This window comes from Carettochelys insculpta, chromosome 14 (genome assembly GCF_033958435.1).
Source record: "Carettochelys insculpta isolate YL-2023 chromosome 14, ASM3395843v1, whole genome shotgun sequence".
Classification (NCBI taxonomy): domain Eukaryota; kingdom Metazoa; phylum Chordata; order Testudines; family Carettochelyidae; genus Carettochelys; species Carettochelys insculpta.
In genome coordinates, this window is record NC_134150.1 from 18,341,787 (window position 1) to 18,358,974 (window position 17,188).

The following is a 17,188-nucleotide window of genomic DNA, read 5'->3' on the forward strand; positions in this document are numbered from 1 at the left end:
GTAGGGGAGGAAGAGGCTTACTACTGCAATATTATCCCCTCACAAAAGAGAACTTAAACTCCACATGCTCCTTTTCAGTACTTCGACATTTTGGATGTTGTGTTCTGTGCTTTGTGCTGCAAGGTGCATAGTGCATGCTAGATTTCACCCATAACTAGGAGTGGCTTTCTTAACGTTTACTTCATTTAGAAGTTTGACAGCTCAGATGTGAAAGCTGTAATTGTGCTATTTGTGACTGGCTCTTGCATGACATCTTGCTGGCTACAGATCGCTGCTCCTGAGTTAGAAGGGAACTTGCAGAATGGCCAATGGCATAGTGCCTTTGGACAGAAGCAAGACATTAAGCTGTTTGCGTTTATTCACAGATCAAATGACATCCTCACCCCACACCCCTATTGTTTTATTGCACTGCACTTGAGCAAGATAGTAGGTGCACCAAGAGATGAGGTAAGACCGATTGTGCCAAATGCTTCACTTTATTTGTACCCACACCTAGGATCTGGTTATATTCGTGATGCGATGCTACCATCTTGGGCCCTGCATGTGGTTTAGTAGGACCAAAGGCATCACACGTGACCAAATGTGGTCCTGTTTTGATAAATGGATACAGAAAAGAAACGTACAGCTAAAAAAGCAAAGTGGTCTTTTGCCATACAGCTTCGCTTTTTATGTTCATCACATTTGAAAATTCACAGTGCCAGGGAATGCTGACTCCTGCTCTAGATGATCATGATGGTATCCTCTGACCATGAAGTGCAAAGGCAATGATGCATTTGTCACATATCTCCTTTAAAAGTGCCCAGATAGAGACAAAGACTACTGTGGGGTTTTTTTTCCCATTTGCCATCAAACATATTTACTCCGTAGGGAGCTGCCTACACTAGTCATCAGTGGATCCTATGCCCTGACCTCTGAGGAAGCTCTGCTTTAAAAAAAAAAAGAGCCATCACCCACACAGACATATTGCTCTTTGGAATTACCAGATGTGTATCATCTCCTGGAGTTAAGTGGTGTGTCTCTCTCCCCCGCCCACCCCACCCGCAAGAAACACAAAGGGGGAAGGAGAGAAGAAAAGGAGCGGCCTCCATTATAACTTTCAGCTCAACAGTTGAGAAACTCAGTGATGTGGGAGAGCAGTTAGGTGAGTGACCTAACCACTGCAATAAGGGATATTCTAGTGTGTGCGTTTTTCTCTCTCTCTGCACTCCGTCTAGTGTCCCAGCCAAAAAAGCAGCATGTGCACTGGCCCCTTTGTCGTCAGAAGCCTGCAGTCTAGACGTGGCCTGACAGAATGAATAGTCCAGCCATCAGGACAACCCCCTGAGAGGTGAGGAGACCCAAGTTCAAATGCCATCTCTACACCAGAAAGGGAGACCTCCTCCTCAACCCCACATATGCCTGGCTGTTCTCCAGGAATTTAGGCAGCTTCTGAACAGGGCTGCCAAAGTAAGTCTGAGAAGAGCTGATAGGACGTCAGACATAAGTGCTTGGATGCCTAGACTAAGCACCTATCCAATGACATAGAATCATAGGACAATAGAGCTGGAAGAGCCTAAAAAAGCCATCAAGTCCAGCCCCCTGCCCTAGGCAGGACCAAACCCATCAGATCAGCCCAGCCAGGGCTTTGATGAGGTGAGACTTACACACCTCCAGGGATGGAGACTCCACTACTTGCCTTGGTAGACTATTCCAATAATTCACCACCCTCCTAGTGAATAAGTTTTTCCTAACGTTCAACGTGGACCTTCTCAACTGCAACTTGAGACCATTGTTTCGTGTTTTGCCATCTGTGACCACTGTGAACAGCTTCTCTCCAGCCTCTTTGCAACCTCCTATAACCTTAGGCACCAAAGGGAAATTTAACAATTGATGTAGCTCAGTGGTAGAGTGAGTGCTTTGCAGATGTGAGGTCTTGGGTTCAATCCCCAGCATTCGGAGGGAAGGATAGCTCAGTAGTTTAAGCATTGGCCTGCTAAACCCAGGATTGTTAGCTCAATCCTTCAGGAGGCCGTTTAGGGATTGGGGCAAATAGATGCCAGGGATGGTACTTGGTCCTGCCAAGAGGGCAGGGGACAGGACTAGATAAGGTCCCTTCCAGTTCTAGATGTGCACCTCCAATTAAAAGTTTAAAAAGAAATCAAGTGAGTAGGAACTTTAGGTGCTTACAGAGATAAGCAGCAGCACCTGGGTCCAACATTAAGGGTGTGTTTGCACTTGCATTCTTCTTTCGAAAGAGGCATGCAAATGAGGCATAAATTTGCATAGACACCTCATTTGCATATTCTAATTTCAAAAGAGGTTCTTTCGAAAGAAGAAAGCCAGTGTAGACACTGCTCTTTTGAAAGTAAACCCATCTTCAAAAGAATCCTTCTTCCCTTTATTTAATGGGAAGGAGGATTCTTTCGAACATGGGGTTTACTTGCGAAAGAGCAGCATCTACACTGGCTTTCTTCTTTCGAAAGAACCTCTTTTGAAATTAGAATATGCAAAACAGGTGCCAAATATGCAATTTTTATACCTCATTTGCATTTTAATGTGCTCCATTTGCATACCTCTTTCGAAAGAGGAATGCAAGTGTAGATGCTCTCAGTCTTTTGGAGGATTTAGCCTTCAGTCTCTTTTCTAATGGAAGAGCTCAGAATAAAATAAATTTGATTTACTAGAAATGTCTCGTTCCAAGGTATCTGTCCTTTGGGAAAGCAGATCAGTCCAATCATTTTAAGTGGTCCATTCCTCCTTGCTTGACCCACTACATCTAAGTACTGACATGAAAATCACCTTCATTGTGTCTTGATTTTGGAGACTTATACAGGACAGAATGCAGGTCAGAGGGGAAGCTTTCAAAAACTTGATACAGAGAGAAGGGAGACTCTTTGAAGGCTGCAAAAAAGAAAACCCAATGGCAGCCAGCCTTTCTGCAAGGGCGGGGATGAGTGCTACACTTTTCATTCGGAAAAGAATCACTTGGCCATTTGAGGACGTTCATCAGAGAGAATTTAACTGACAAAATTCATTAGAAGAGTTACAGGATCATTTTAACACATCCACATCCCCCACCAAAAGTGTTTTGAAATATTCTGGACCCATCTAATATTTATGTCCCACAAGATACTTACCCAATTATCACCCAGCACAATTTGTTACCCTGGAAACTGATCACCCTTAGGTTATGCTTGTCAACAGCTACTTTTGGCCGTGTCTACACGTGCCCCAAACTTCGAAATGGCCATGCAAATGGCCATTTCGAAGTTTACTAATGAAGCGCTGAAATGCATATTCAGCGCTTCATTAGCGTGCGGGCAGCAGCCGCGCTTTGAAATTGACGCGCCTTGCCGCCGCGCGGCGCATCCAAACGGGGCTCCTTTTCGAAAGGACGCCACCTACTTCGAAGTCCCGTTATTCCCATGAGCTCAATTTCGAAGCGCCGCTGCCGCCCGCATGCTAATGAAGCGCTGAATATGCATTTCAGCGCTTCATTAGTAAACTTCGAAATGGCCATTTGCATGGCCATTTCGAAGTTTGGGGCACGTGTAGATGTAGCCTATAAGAACAGTAATTGATGTTCTGTTCAAGTATAAATTCACTAATCCATTTTTCATCTGAAGTAGATCTTACCCAGGAAAGCTCATGACCTAATAAACTGGTTAGTCTCTAAGGTGCTACAGACTACTGATTATTAGTAATACCTAGTTCAAGTAATGTAAGTGAGAGAAATTTCCAGGTGCTTAGAAGCGTAGGACTTTGCCAGGTTTCATCTCTATTCCTATATGCCATTTGGTGTGGCTTCCTGAATTTCAAGTATGGCAAAAATATTTACCTGCAAACAGCGGCACTTGCATATTAATACATGTACAATTAGGAATAAGGTTTAAAAATTTGACTTCTAATATTTATCCCCCAAGAACTTCAAAGCACTTAAAATATTTGAGGAAAAAGTGATAAATTAGCAACAATGGCACACAAACTGTTGCACTTCTGTTCCCAGTTGAACAATCTCTTCTAGAACTGTTCCCAAATTGAGAACTGAGATAATGGATTAAATCACAAGTCAGAATGCTGGGATCTTTTTTTTCTTCTGTCTGTACCCAGACTAAAGAACACAAAGAAATGTAGCCATTTTGATTCAGGAACTAGTCCTCTTCCGGACAAGAAACTGGTGTGTAGTTGTGTGCATGTTTCTCCCAACAAAATTTCATTACAGAGAGTCCATTGCTGACTTTGAAGTATTTAAAGCCATCATTTAGTTGTAGCCCCAAATTTTTATGACTATGAAATCTCCACTAGCAACAGAGTAGACTTGTTCAATCAGGGAGCACCTTTGCCTAGATCACAGCTTTACATAGCTTTGAATGTCTTGAATATTTAAATCCACAGATTTGTGCAAAACTGCAGCTTTCAACAAATCTGCATTTAAAACATTAAAAATTCAAGTAACATTCCAATGAGCTCTTCAGATTCTCCCCTTACAGCCAAATTTTCAGTAGTCAAAATAAATTTGTATAACTGAGGTGATACAAAGTGTTCTTTACTTAAAAAGACCCTGTATCTCACTAATGTCTTGTTTACAAAAGCAGGCTCCAAGGAAAGGAAGCATAAGCAATTCCTGTAAGAGCTGTAGACAGCATTACAAAGAATTTGTTGGCCACTAGCAACAAAACAGTCATAACACTAGGCAAGAGATTTTAAAAGTACCATCTTAAAATCAAATGCTCGTAAATTGCAAGCTGCCCAACTTCTGTAGTTGAGATTGGCAAGGTGGTTTCAGAGGGACTGAAGTGAAAGGGTGGAGACTGCTGAAAAATCAGAATCACTTGCCTACAAAAAAAAAAAAAAATCTCCTCTTCCTCCTACCTCCCAATGTGCAAGGGCAGAGACCAAAAATCGCTACTGTGATCTTATCCCACCACAGACAGATATAAATTTACATTATTACTCAGCACTTCATGTGGAGTCCTCCCCTCTGCCTGCAAATTCCCTCAGCTTCTTTCGCTGTCATCAATCACTTTTTCCATCATCCTTTTTGGACACATCAATCCCATTGTTCCCATCTTTTTACCAATTACCACCAATCCCTGACAGGCTTACATTCTGCAGCCCCGCAGCTTGATCCCAAACAATTAACTCACTTTCCTTCTCAGTCCACGCATCCCCAGCTGCCTCCTCCAAATCCCTTCACAGTCTGGCCCTCTCTTCCCAGTGAGAGACAGCTTCGGGGCAAGCTACTAGAAGCAAGCATTTCACATCTCATAAGTCTCCAGTTCACTTTTATTTGTTATTGGTTCCTTGTTCCCTTCTACAGAATTAAGGAAGCAAACACTGTTCTCTGCTTCAGCAACTGTTTTGCTCTCCTGTGGTACTAGACACTGACTTATGGAATACAAAGAGCCATAATTTGCTGCTCAGTAAGTTCAACTGGATCCATGGGAGGCAGATGATAACTGAAGTGCAAGTAGCCGAAGGAGAAACTCAAGATAAGGAGTCCTACCTCAGGAATGGTAGTTGGCCAATGTAACAGAGCAAAGTACCAGATGCAGGAAGTAAGGAGGATGACTGGAGGCATGCCCTTACATCAAGGGTGTGCAAAGTGGGGGGCAGACCCCCATGTGGTTGTGTGAAATTTTGTAAGGAGGGGGGGTAGGAGGGTGAAGCACAATCTGCTGCTGGAGCTCAGGTTCATCCATCTCATTAAAATGCCGAACTATGTTACTGTTTTTATGTAATTGTATTCACATTTATATACCAACTAAAAGTTTTTACACTCTGCAGACTTCTTACACATGCCCAGAGGGTTTTTTTTTTTCATATGAACGAAACCAAAATTTCCATGAGTTTGACTTACGTTAGACAGGCTGCAGGGGCCTGCTAATTGTAGGGACAAAAAGTGGGGCCTGACGTAAAAAGTTTGCTCACCCCTTCCTCAGATGATGGTGCAAGGCAGACTAAAATTGGGATGGGGCTGTAGAGTCACAAACAGAATTTTTGGTAACAAGTGGGATAAAGTGAAGTGGCTGCTTTTATACCTAAAAAAAAAAAAAAAACAACTAATTTTAAGTAGTACTTGGGTTTAGCTGACAGGGGTTCTGTTTAGGAAGCAGGCATCTGTTTTTTGCCCAAGACAAATAAATTTATAAGCTCTCAGGAAAAAAAAAAAACAACACACTATTAACTTCAAAGATCTCACCTAGTATGTAGTCACATCATAGGACTATTGTATGCTATCGCACAATATACTTACTTATTTTTATTTTTTCACCTAAAGAAATTCAATCTTGTTGCATGCAGACCAACTGTAAAGGTGCTTAGGCACAAGGGTCAAGAAACACAGTTCTATCAAAAAGTACACAAGAGCAGTCACCAGTGATGTAACTAATCACAATGGACAAAAATAACTTAAGTGAAAAGGGAGATACAGCCAAAGAAAAATGAAAAACTGTTACCTCCATTTCATACATAGGTGGCCCCAGGATATCTTTTAAGGCATGGAAATCAATTAGTATTGGCATTTCTGGTGGCAGAGCCAGGTCAGGTGTGTCAGTGATGGATTCGGTTTTTGCATCTTCTTCAACATGCTCTCTGCAGTCTACAAAAAGAAAATCTCAGTTAGGGTTTGTAAAAGCATTTCTTAATAGGAAAATAAAGCACTCAAAATATTAATAAAAGTAGTTTATACACAATCTAAAAAAACTTTGGGCACCCGAATGGCCCCACAATATGCCAACATTTTATGGCTGACCTAGAATGATGCTTCCTCACCTCCTGTCCCCTAGCACCCATCCTCTACTTACACTAGACTGATGACATCTTCTTCTTACGGACCCCTTGAAGAATTGCACAGGGATTGCAACAATTTATACCCCACTATCCACTCAACCTGTACCATTCCACACAACAAATCCATTTCCTGGACACTATAAGTCAACTATGGTCACATTAATACCATTCTATACCACAAACCCAATGACTGCTACTCTTACCAACATGCACCCAGCTTTCATCCAAGACATCACACAATCTGTTGTCTACAGCCAAGCCCTAAGATAAAACCATATCTGCTCCTATCCCACCTACAGAGACAAAAACCTCCAAGATCTTTACCAAGCATTCTTAAAAACTAAATTACTCACCCGGGAAAAAAAAGAAACTGACTGACAGAGCCAGACAAGTAATCAGAAGTCATCTGCATCATGATAGGCCCAATAAGGAACAACAGAACACCACTTACCTGTCACCCCCACCTTAAAATCCTCCAGCGCATCAACAACGTACAAGCTGTACTGGAACATGATCCCTCACTCTCATAGTCCTTGGGTGACAGGCCAGTCCACTCCTACAGACAGTTGCCCAACCTCAAGAAAATACTCACAAGCAGACACACACCATACCACAAAAACCCTAACCCAGGAACGTTGCCCTGCAACGTTGCCAACTCTACCCACATACCCATACAAGTGACACCACCACAGGACCTAAGCACATCAGCCACGCCACCAGGGGCTCATCCAGGTGCACATCCACTAATGCGATAATATATGCCAGCAATGCCCCGCTGCCACGTACAATGGGCAGTCTCTGTGCCAAAGGATAAATGGACATAAATCTGACATCAGGAACTGGGATACATTTAAACCTATAGGGGAAAACTTTAATCTCCCTGGACATTCAACAATGGATTTAAAAGTAGCCATTCTTCTACAAAAGAATTTTACTACAAGATTACAGATGGAGACATCTAAATTGGATTTGCAAATCTGACACAATTAAATTAGGCCTTAAGAGAGATCTCAACTATCTTACGCCTCTCAAAGGCAATTTTCCCACCTTTGATAGCTACATGAATGGGACACATGCTATTTAATTTGTTTCATTATCTGGTTATACTAGTGTAAGGTAACACTTTTTCCCCTCCTGACTATATAAACCCTGGATTCTATTTGTCCACTCCAGCCATCTGAGGAAGCTGGTTTTACCCACAAAACCTCATGACCTAATAAATCTGTTAGGTCTCTAAGCTGCTAGAGGATTACTTATTTCTAAAATATTTAAGTCTTTTGGAAATACCCACTTATCAGACAAAAAATATTCAAGATAAGATTATCAGCTCTCCAATTTACCTATTATGCTTAAGCATCTGTGTTATTTTTAGTGGCCCAGAAGGGATAATGTTAACTCAGAGATGGAGGGTGCGGGGGAAGAGTGCTGACCTACAAATTATTTCTTAAAACTAGGATGTTTAAAAAACAGTGTCAGTCAGTCAGTCAGTCATTCAGTTATTGCAGCCAGAGAAGAAAATGCACAAAGTTTGTTCTCCCTGAGATCCATGCATAGTATTTGCATTGCATGATCAGTGTATCAATACTGTGCATGGAAACAGTTGCTCTACATATGGAAATAACATGTTTATACTTATGCCTTTTGTTAGTATTTTGTAAACGATGTCAACATTGCATAGCCCTGCCCTCTTTTTGAAAAGGATCAAAGGACTTGGAAACACTCAGAACAGGTTCTATAAAATGAAGCAACAGCACACCTGGGCTACACCTGACCCAGACATTGTTTTGCTGTATTCCTGCAATTAGCTACAACAACCTTCCTTTGGTGCTCAAACTGATTTAGTAATACATGGGTGTACATGACTTGGGGATTCCATTAACACACACAGAGTACAGAGCAGAAGCTCATTATCACATTTTAAGTCCATCCACTTCCATAGTTACAGTACAAAACTACTCATTAAAGTGATATTCAATTTTTTTTAAACTACAGCACAAATAAAAAGTTGTTTATATCCCTGGTACTATTGAACAAAGACAATGAAGTTCAGTAGCTCTACTTCCTTCTTCCCCTGCCCCAACCCACAGATCTCATCACTATCTTCCAAGCAGTGTGCCCAATTAGTCACAGAAGTGGCAGAAAATGGGAAGCCTGCTACTTGCGGTATGTCTAAAGAGGACAGAAGCATGCGTGGAATACAAATATGTCCACTGGTGGCTCATGAGATCCTGATATGCTGGACTTCACATTATAGGCACTCAAAGGGATACACCAACTCAGCCCAATAAAACTCACCTTTCTCGCTGCAATGCATGAGCTCTCAAATGATGCTTTCACTTCTTAAGATTATCTTACGGGTTGCCTTCAATACACTGAAGATCGACCCAATGAGGGTCAATCTTCTGGAGTTCTATTTAGCATACCTAGTAGGAACGTGTGAAATTCAAAAATCTGGGGTCGACAGTTGACCCTGTACTCTCAATATTGCGAGGAGAAAGGGAGATCAATGGGAGAGTTTCTCCTGTCGACCTCCCTCTTTAAGGGCAGACAGGTAAGTTGATTATAGTTAAATCAATTCTAGCTATGCATTTGCCATAGCTAGAATTGCGAATCTACAATCAACTTTAGTGTCTAGCGTAGACCTGTCCTTAGATGGCTCCTACAGGCTACTTAGAACTCTCTACATAAAACTGGCTTCCCTAGCTTTTACAGTGGTTAATGGGGCTCATACTGAGCAAAAATGGTCAATAGGAAGAACTCCAAATGATTTTAGTGAGATCACAACTTGGTGCAGCTGCTTTGTCGTGAAATGCTATCCCTACACTGGAGTACTGTTCTAGTGAATGGAGCGCCTCTGGTCCTTTGTTGGAAGCGATGTCCCCAAAACTACCAATTCCTACTCTAAAGATAAATCACTGCCAGACAGCGTCTTTTACTATACCTTATTATGTTAGATCACTAGCTGGCACGTGGTCCAACTAGCCTGACATACAAGCCTTCTCTACACCTGAAACTTAGATAAACTTAGCTGTATTACATTGCTTAGGATTGCGGAAGATTTCAAGACACGAGCAACATATTTAGGTTGAACTAACCCGCACAGAAGATGTAGTTAGAGCAAAACAATTTTTTTGTTGACTTAGCTACCAATTCTCATAGGAGTGGATTTACTACAGCAACCAGAAAAGCCCCCTTGGTGACTGTAGTATCTATCCTGCAATGGTGTCACTGTAGCACTCGTGTAGACATTCCCTTTTACACGAAATACCTGAGTGCCACAAAACAGGATGATCCAGTGGTTTGGGTACTACCTTGAGATTCAGGCAACCTGGTTTCATTTTCCTGCTCTACCCACAGGCTTCCTGTGTGATTTTAAGTAAGTGATGATGTCTCTGTGCCAGAGTTCTATGTATGTAAAATACAGATAATACTTTTCCCCTATTTCACATGGGTGAAGATTAAGAACTGCCCAGAAACCACGGTAATGGTCGCTATGTAAAGTACCTTCGTGCATATTAGAATCAGGATATCCTTATAACACTCTTGCCAGTTGTTACCGAGGGGTTTGTAAGATCACAAGTGTGTAAAGAAAATTACATATCCACAAATAGTCTGGGAAAGCTTATATGTCATTCTGTTTCACCAAAGAATATGATGTGAGATTTTATATGAAAGCCAGCATCACTGCTCCTTGCTATTGTTCTGAAATGTATGCATAGATACTACATAAGGACTTACGTACGTATACTGACAATAGGTTTTTAGTCTCTGCATTATTGCAGTGGTGGACAAAAGTTTCCTATCAGGCAGAAGATAATCATTCACCTGTGTCTTTTTTTTTTTTTTGAGTATGAGAAGGCAAGGAAAACACACCATTATCCTGCAGTTATTACATAAACAGGCAACGTGCTGACACTCATGAAAATGAGATCTCAATCACCCTTTGCCGCAAGCACTGCTGAAGATATTTGGGGTCAGAGAAACCTCTTTAAACAGGTTTAGCCTGTTTAGTTTCTAGAATGGGTTACAGTTTTGTTTCATAGGTAGCCCTGTGTCCATTATCCTTACTTACCACCACCTGAATCTTGGAGAATAAACATTTTGTTTTTCAATGTAACTACATCTCAGTGCTGTGGTAACATGTTGCTGAACCCGAGCTGAGTTTTATAAGCTGGCACATACATTAGTGTGACAGACGGCCTAGTATTTAATGAATAAGGGTCTAGACACTACAAAACAATGCTTCAAACGAGTCAGAGACTGACACACACATACACTTAACCTGCAAGGCAGTACTAGAGCTGGCATTGTCCAGAGGAAACTACTTTGGTGGCTAACAGACTGGGTATGGCCATCCTTATGACTTGGGGTACTCTATGCAGCCTGAGCACCTGCACCCTCCTTCCCTCCCAGCAGGGGAGCTGAACAACAGCTCTGCAGGCTGTGGGGAGGCCTGTGGGGGCAGGATCAGGACAGGGAGGCTAGCAGGGGAACAGATGGAAGGGGGAGCAGAGCAGCCTTTCAGTGCAGTGGGTCAGGAGGCTGAGCTGGGCTCCAGTGTGGAGGGAGCTGAAGGATTCAGCTACTGGGGCCAGAAGGCAGAGCAAGTGCCTGAGGGGGCTGAGCCAGACGGTGGGAAGTGGAGTAAGGGCAGGGGCTGAGGGGATGGGGACCGGGCCGCAGGGCCAGGAGGCAGAGGGGTAAGGGAATGGGCCACAGCCTGCAAAGCAGAGTTCCAGGGGCCAGGGGATTGGCTGGCTGCATCCAGGAGGCAGAGCAGAGCCTAGGGGACTGGGGCTGCTTGCAGCATCACTGGCCTCTGCCTGGGCTGAGCATAGACAGGCACAGCATAGGGCATGACTTAATTTAGCCCAAAGTGGCACCCCACGCCATGGCGTATTCTGCTTGTGTCTAGGGACAGCCCTGAGACTGCCGGTATCTGGCAACTGACACTCAGTTAAGCATAAGCAAGTCTTCCTATACCGAAGGAAGAGGATTACAAGGTGACTCTCAGTCAGTGTACTCAACACCTGCAACAGATAGCTTCAAAGCTCTCTTAAAACTATTGCTGCCTGTGTAATTTTTTAACATGCTGCTGCCTGCCTGCATAAGCCAAAGAATTTAAACACAGAAAGTGCCATCTGTACTTTGTTCAGCCTCAGTGTGCACTGGCCCACAAGTGAGAACGTACTGAAGAAGAGAATGTAAATAAGGACTCGCCTGTGGAATCTGATCTAGCTGCTGAAGAGCGATTACCATTCCCTTTTGAGCATGATGCAACGGGCTGGAAATAGTCTGATATTTCCATGGCAGTGTTGAAGAATGATAGTGCCTTACATGCCTGTGGCCCCTGTTATGCTAGCACTGAATGCAGATGCATAGTGATGGTGGTGATACCCCAAAGATGTAAAAGATTATCCGTCTAGGAACAAGCTACTAAAACCCTCAAAATTATTTTCATGGGCAATTTCTGATTATATGTACGGGATAGTCCATGCCCTTCCTCACCCCAGCATACTGTTTTAGGAATCAAGACCTGCTGCTGCCTTAAGAGTGAAATACTTCATGTAGCCTTCATTTCTTTGAAACTTCATCTCTCTCCAATTCAAGTGGACTGTTCTTACGTTCAGTGTGAAGGATCTATTTCCCTCTGACTCCAGGGGAGGTACACAATATCTATGAACATCAAAGACACATATGAATAGTCCTAGCCAGACCAACACTTTCAAATTTCATCTACTTAATTCAACAGAGTTGTCTTCTTTCATAAAGGAAACCCTTGGCATCAGCGTGGAATACAAGACGACATTAAGTGCACATTTCTTAGGAGAGACTAATACCAAACTGCTTTATTAACCCTCCGTTATCCCCTTATGCAAAATAACCCAAACACTAAAAACCAAGGAAGCCACTTGTTAAAAATCACTATAAAACATCCTCACCAATGTCACTTCACATGTCAACACCAAAGAAACTTCTCAATTCCACAATTAACTTTATATAGTCAACATACAGCCATCAGTTCCTCTGAGACACATCCTCAGTCTGGTGATCCTTCAGTGATTCAAGACTACAGCTACACTATGAGGTAGGGTTGTGCTTCCCAGGTCACATTCACATACTCACACTAATGGTAACACAAGCAGTGGCAGAACAGTTTTACCACACTGAGTATAAACTTGCCTGAAACTGGTGGGTATGATCTCATTGCTGTCCCCGCCCATGCAGACTCAGCTATACTACTATGCATACATACGCTAGCTCAGTGAAAGGTAATGAGAATACCTGTGAATCTCACCCATAGCTTGTAGTGGAGACATGCCCAAAAGAAGGAGCCACTCTGTGCATCTCTAGCAATTTCACTGGAATTGACAGAGGAATATTAGTGCTATCAACTTTCATTAACTCTGTGCCTTCAAGACATGATCAAGCTGTTAATTATTTTAGCAGATGTATAATGCTGAGGAGATTTTTTTAAACAATGCTAAATATTCAGGATGCACAAGCACAACTTGTTTTTGTTGTAAGTCAAGATATTTTTGTCTAAAATTTCCCATTCCCCCCCACCACACGAGCAAATACATGATTTTGATGCAAGCTTTTCTGCATGCTCTTTACTCTACCTAGTTCTCTGTATACAGCTAAGACATACACAGAAGCTTCTCGTAAACAATTTGCTAGTTAATTGCTGAGGCCATCTGCCTTATTAAAAAATAAGCTTCTGTTCTCCTTGTGCTTTAATAGCCTAATTGAGTAATCCCTGTTCTATATTCTGTAATAATACCATAAGGCACTCAAGATTTCTCCATCTTCTACACAATTAACTTGAACTCTGACCTCTTCTTTTGTTAAGTTTATGCTAAATGTTCCAATGCCTAATTATAACCAGCACCTTTTTTATTCCTAAAATCCTATTTTCTTACTACGTCTTCACAAATAAGCGTGCACTGAATATGAGGAATCCTCAAAGAGCCAAATAAACAGATTTATATTCATTATAAACATATACACATGTACACACAGGTACAGCCATGAATCATTATGTAAGTTACATGACATGCTACGAAAATATTGTTTGCAGTTGTTTTGTTGACATTTTGGTCCCAGGATATGAAAGAGAGAAGGTGTGTGAGGTAATACCTTTTATTAGGCCAACCTCTGCTGGTGAAAGAAACAAGCTTTCAAGCTCCATAGAGCTCTTCTTCAGGTCTAGATAGTTGAACTTAACTCACTGATCTTCCTAACATCCAGAAACAATTATTCAAGAACTATTTAACATTAATGAGAACGATTAACTCCAATTTTCAAAATAATTAAGCAAGGGGGTTGGGAGTAGGGAAAAGGAGAGGGAAAGGGACTCTTAGCTGTTTAAATATAGCCTGAAGATAAAGGACTATGAATCAATAAATATATAAAATAAAAGGATGTATGTGATACAAGTGCCAAAGCCACTTTGCGCTGGAACTAAATTTCTATGATCATGAAATCACTCCAAAAATTAAGAAAAATGTTTAAGTATTTTAACTATTTAGAACAAACTCAACCAGAAGAGGCAGCCTGCTTTAGATTCAGACATACAGTAAACTCTGTTTTATCTGGTATTCAAACAACTGGAATTCTCAGTTAACTGGCATTCTGTCCTGCCTGAGCCATCACCTTCTCACTCTGGCAGCCTCTGAGCTTGTGTACAGCTGGTGGCTCCTCCATTCAGAGTAGTTCGCAGAGCAGCTGCACGGTAGCTGCCCCCACACCCCGTGCACAGTGCAAACAGCGGCTCCCCATGCAGTGCAGCCACGCCCAAGCCCCGCAAGCATCTCCGCCATCCCCACCAAGATAATGGAGCATTAGTTGAGCAGGAGCTTGCGGCTGTAGGGGGGGGAGGGGTAAACTGTGTTATCCAACATCTTTAAATATTCAGCAGCCTCCCAGTCTCGGGGCTGCAGGATATGAAAACAGTTTACTGTACTCACAAATGAAACCAGAGTTGCTCTCTGAAAGCCAGACAAGAAAGGCAAAAGATTTTATTTATGATTCTTAGTGGCTCAAGCTTAGTATCTAACCTCAAATTATAGACCTTGCCTTTTACAATATCATCTTAACTAATACCATGCGAGACACGGCCACTTCAGAGTTTTAAATGTGCAGAAACTTATTTAAAATTGTTGCATACAGATGACAGTATACGCTTTTAATTAGTATTGAACAGTCCCATAAGAATAAAAGGAATCACAGGATCTGCAGCTTTCTTTTAGCAACCCAAGGAAAGATTAAACAGAAGTGCTGCACAGTTCACTCGTGATGAACCAATAATTTCTGTCTCATGGTAATAATTTGTCTTGCTCATGTCTCATCTACCCAATACTGTTTCCAAGCAACAAATTGGGTCAACATCCACTAACCAGATTGTTTCGCTAACAGAGATATCTGGTTGCCTCTGTTGACAAGAAGGGGAAAACAAAGAAAAAATGCAAATAAAATTTAAACAACATTTAACGCATCACACACTGCTTTAGCACATAGCTACAAAGACAGGACAAGAATTGTTTTAAAAATCAGCGTAAAAATAAAAGGGATTTTGTACTTAAATGTAACAAAAGAAAAATGGCAACATTCTCATCTTAACTTACAGTATTTAAGAACCCCATAGTATGAGAGACTACAGACCTGGTATTCCCTGTGTCCTTCCAAATTAAGAAGGAAATGCACAGAACAACTTTTGGGTTTCAGTTAGGGTGAATTAGAAAGTTATGGTAGTTCTTATCTTCCTCAACCGAAGGAAAATTCGGTGGGAAAGCTGTTTAAACACAAGTGTGTTTCATATATCATTCCACAGACAGTATTCTACCATACCCAGCTAAGGCACAAGCCTGTATTTAACAAAATACTGTTATCGTTGGATTTCAGTTCTGTTATTGCACAAGTTACTCTTAACCTAAAATATCCAATTATTCAAGAAGTTTATGAAGGTATATTAGAGAAACTTAACAGAAATTTAGGTTCAGGACACTAAATGTGCATGTTTGCTTATGTTTTTCTACTGACCAATTGCATGCAGAAAAACATTTCTGGCTATAGCCAGCAGAGTTGTTTTATTTCCATGCACCTCTCTCCATCCTAAATTAATAGGGAGATTTTAAGCACTCATGAAGTAGGGTCTGAATGAAGTTCTTAGTTGTTGTAGTGCAAATTAATGCACATAATTATTCTAAAAAACCAATTCTCTTCACTGTTCAATACTCATTCTGTAAAAATAAGCTTCAAAATAACCAAATTGGTAAGAACGACGTCTTCTACTTTAGATATGCTGGCTATTTTATCTCCAGCTCTTTTCAATCCCACTGGGTTTTCAGGAATATTCCAGAAAAGTACATTTCCTTAAGCTTAGCTACTGCAAGGATGAAGGCCTAATTTTTTCCTACTCTAGCAGTACAGAACAACTCCAGTGATCAGTGGTGTTACAGATCCAGATTTTCACCGGTTTGGATCATAATATATGCCTTTTGAAGCAATCTTCATTCAGAGAGTAGGATCTGCATGCGAGAAACAGCCTACATTACCTAATGCATAATTTTTTGTCCAGCATTTTACTGTAAAGCTTAAGGACTACATATTCAGCTGTCATTGCATAAATGTGCTTTTCTTTTCTTTCAAAGGTGCAATCCTGAAACTCATACAATTATTACTCCATCAAGCAAACACAAATATACTTAATTTTTGCAGGACAGCGTCTTAAGCATTTCTCAAAAAGTTATGGTCCAATTCATTTCAGTGCAAGTATGATCATGTGAGTAAGGGATCAAGCCTCATGTTTGCACAATATTTTTACATATTGTACATGAATATCTGATAGCAGAAAGTGGCTCAGAATCAACATAATATTTCAATCTATTTTACAATTATTTGTTTAAGGATATGCTGGTCTTGGAATCATGTTTTATACACAATCCCAAAACAACTTTTATTTTGGTATTGTCCTGCAAGAAAGTGTTGACCAACAAAAGTGACAAATAGTTCATACATGTAACCAACTTTTTTCAGTGCAACTGTGCTACTGTGGCCCACAAGAAAAAACAAAACAAAACATTTTTCTAGGATTCCTTAAGTATATGAGCCACAATGCAACTTTATGCAAAAAAAACTTACAAATGCTTGCAGCTTTACCATTTGAAATTTACTCTCACCTGGCTCTGTGAGCCAACTCCCCAGCACAGGATCCAAGGAGGCCCTGTGCTGCTTTCACTGCTTTTTTGGGCTGGGACATGAAACTGAAGTCCTCACTAACTTTTTGCCAGAAAAGGGTGTTAGTGCTCAGGTGGCCTAAGGTCTCATACATACTATGAAAACAGCCATGGGCACATATATACTTGCATGAAGATCGATGCTCCAGAGGTAGATCATCTGGGATTTGATTTAGTGC

General features: G+C 41.4%; 1 protein-coding gene across 2 annotated transcripts in view; it reads right to left on the reverse strand.

The window, feature by feature from the left end:
- The window catches only part of LONP2 (lon peptidase 2, peroxisomal), a 93,439-nt gene that overhangs the window by 19,010 nt on the left and 57,241 nt on the right, over positions 1 to 17,188 (reverse strand). For both annotated transcript variants that reach the window (XR_012647437.1, XM_075008488.1), the window contains exon 12: positions 6,438 to 6,580. Coding sequence is in view for 1 of the 2 variants with exons in the window: in XM_075008488.1 (XP_074864589.1) it covers positions 6,438 to 6,580 (143 nt within the window). In the remaining variant the exon portion in view is untranslated. The remainder of the gene's footprint in view (positions 1 to 6,437; positions 6,581 to 17,188) is intronic.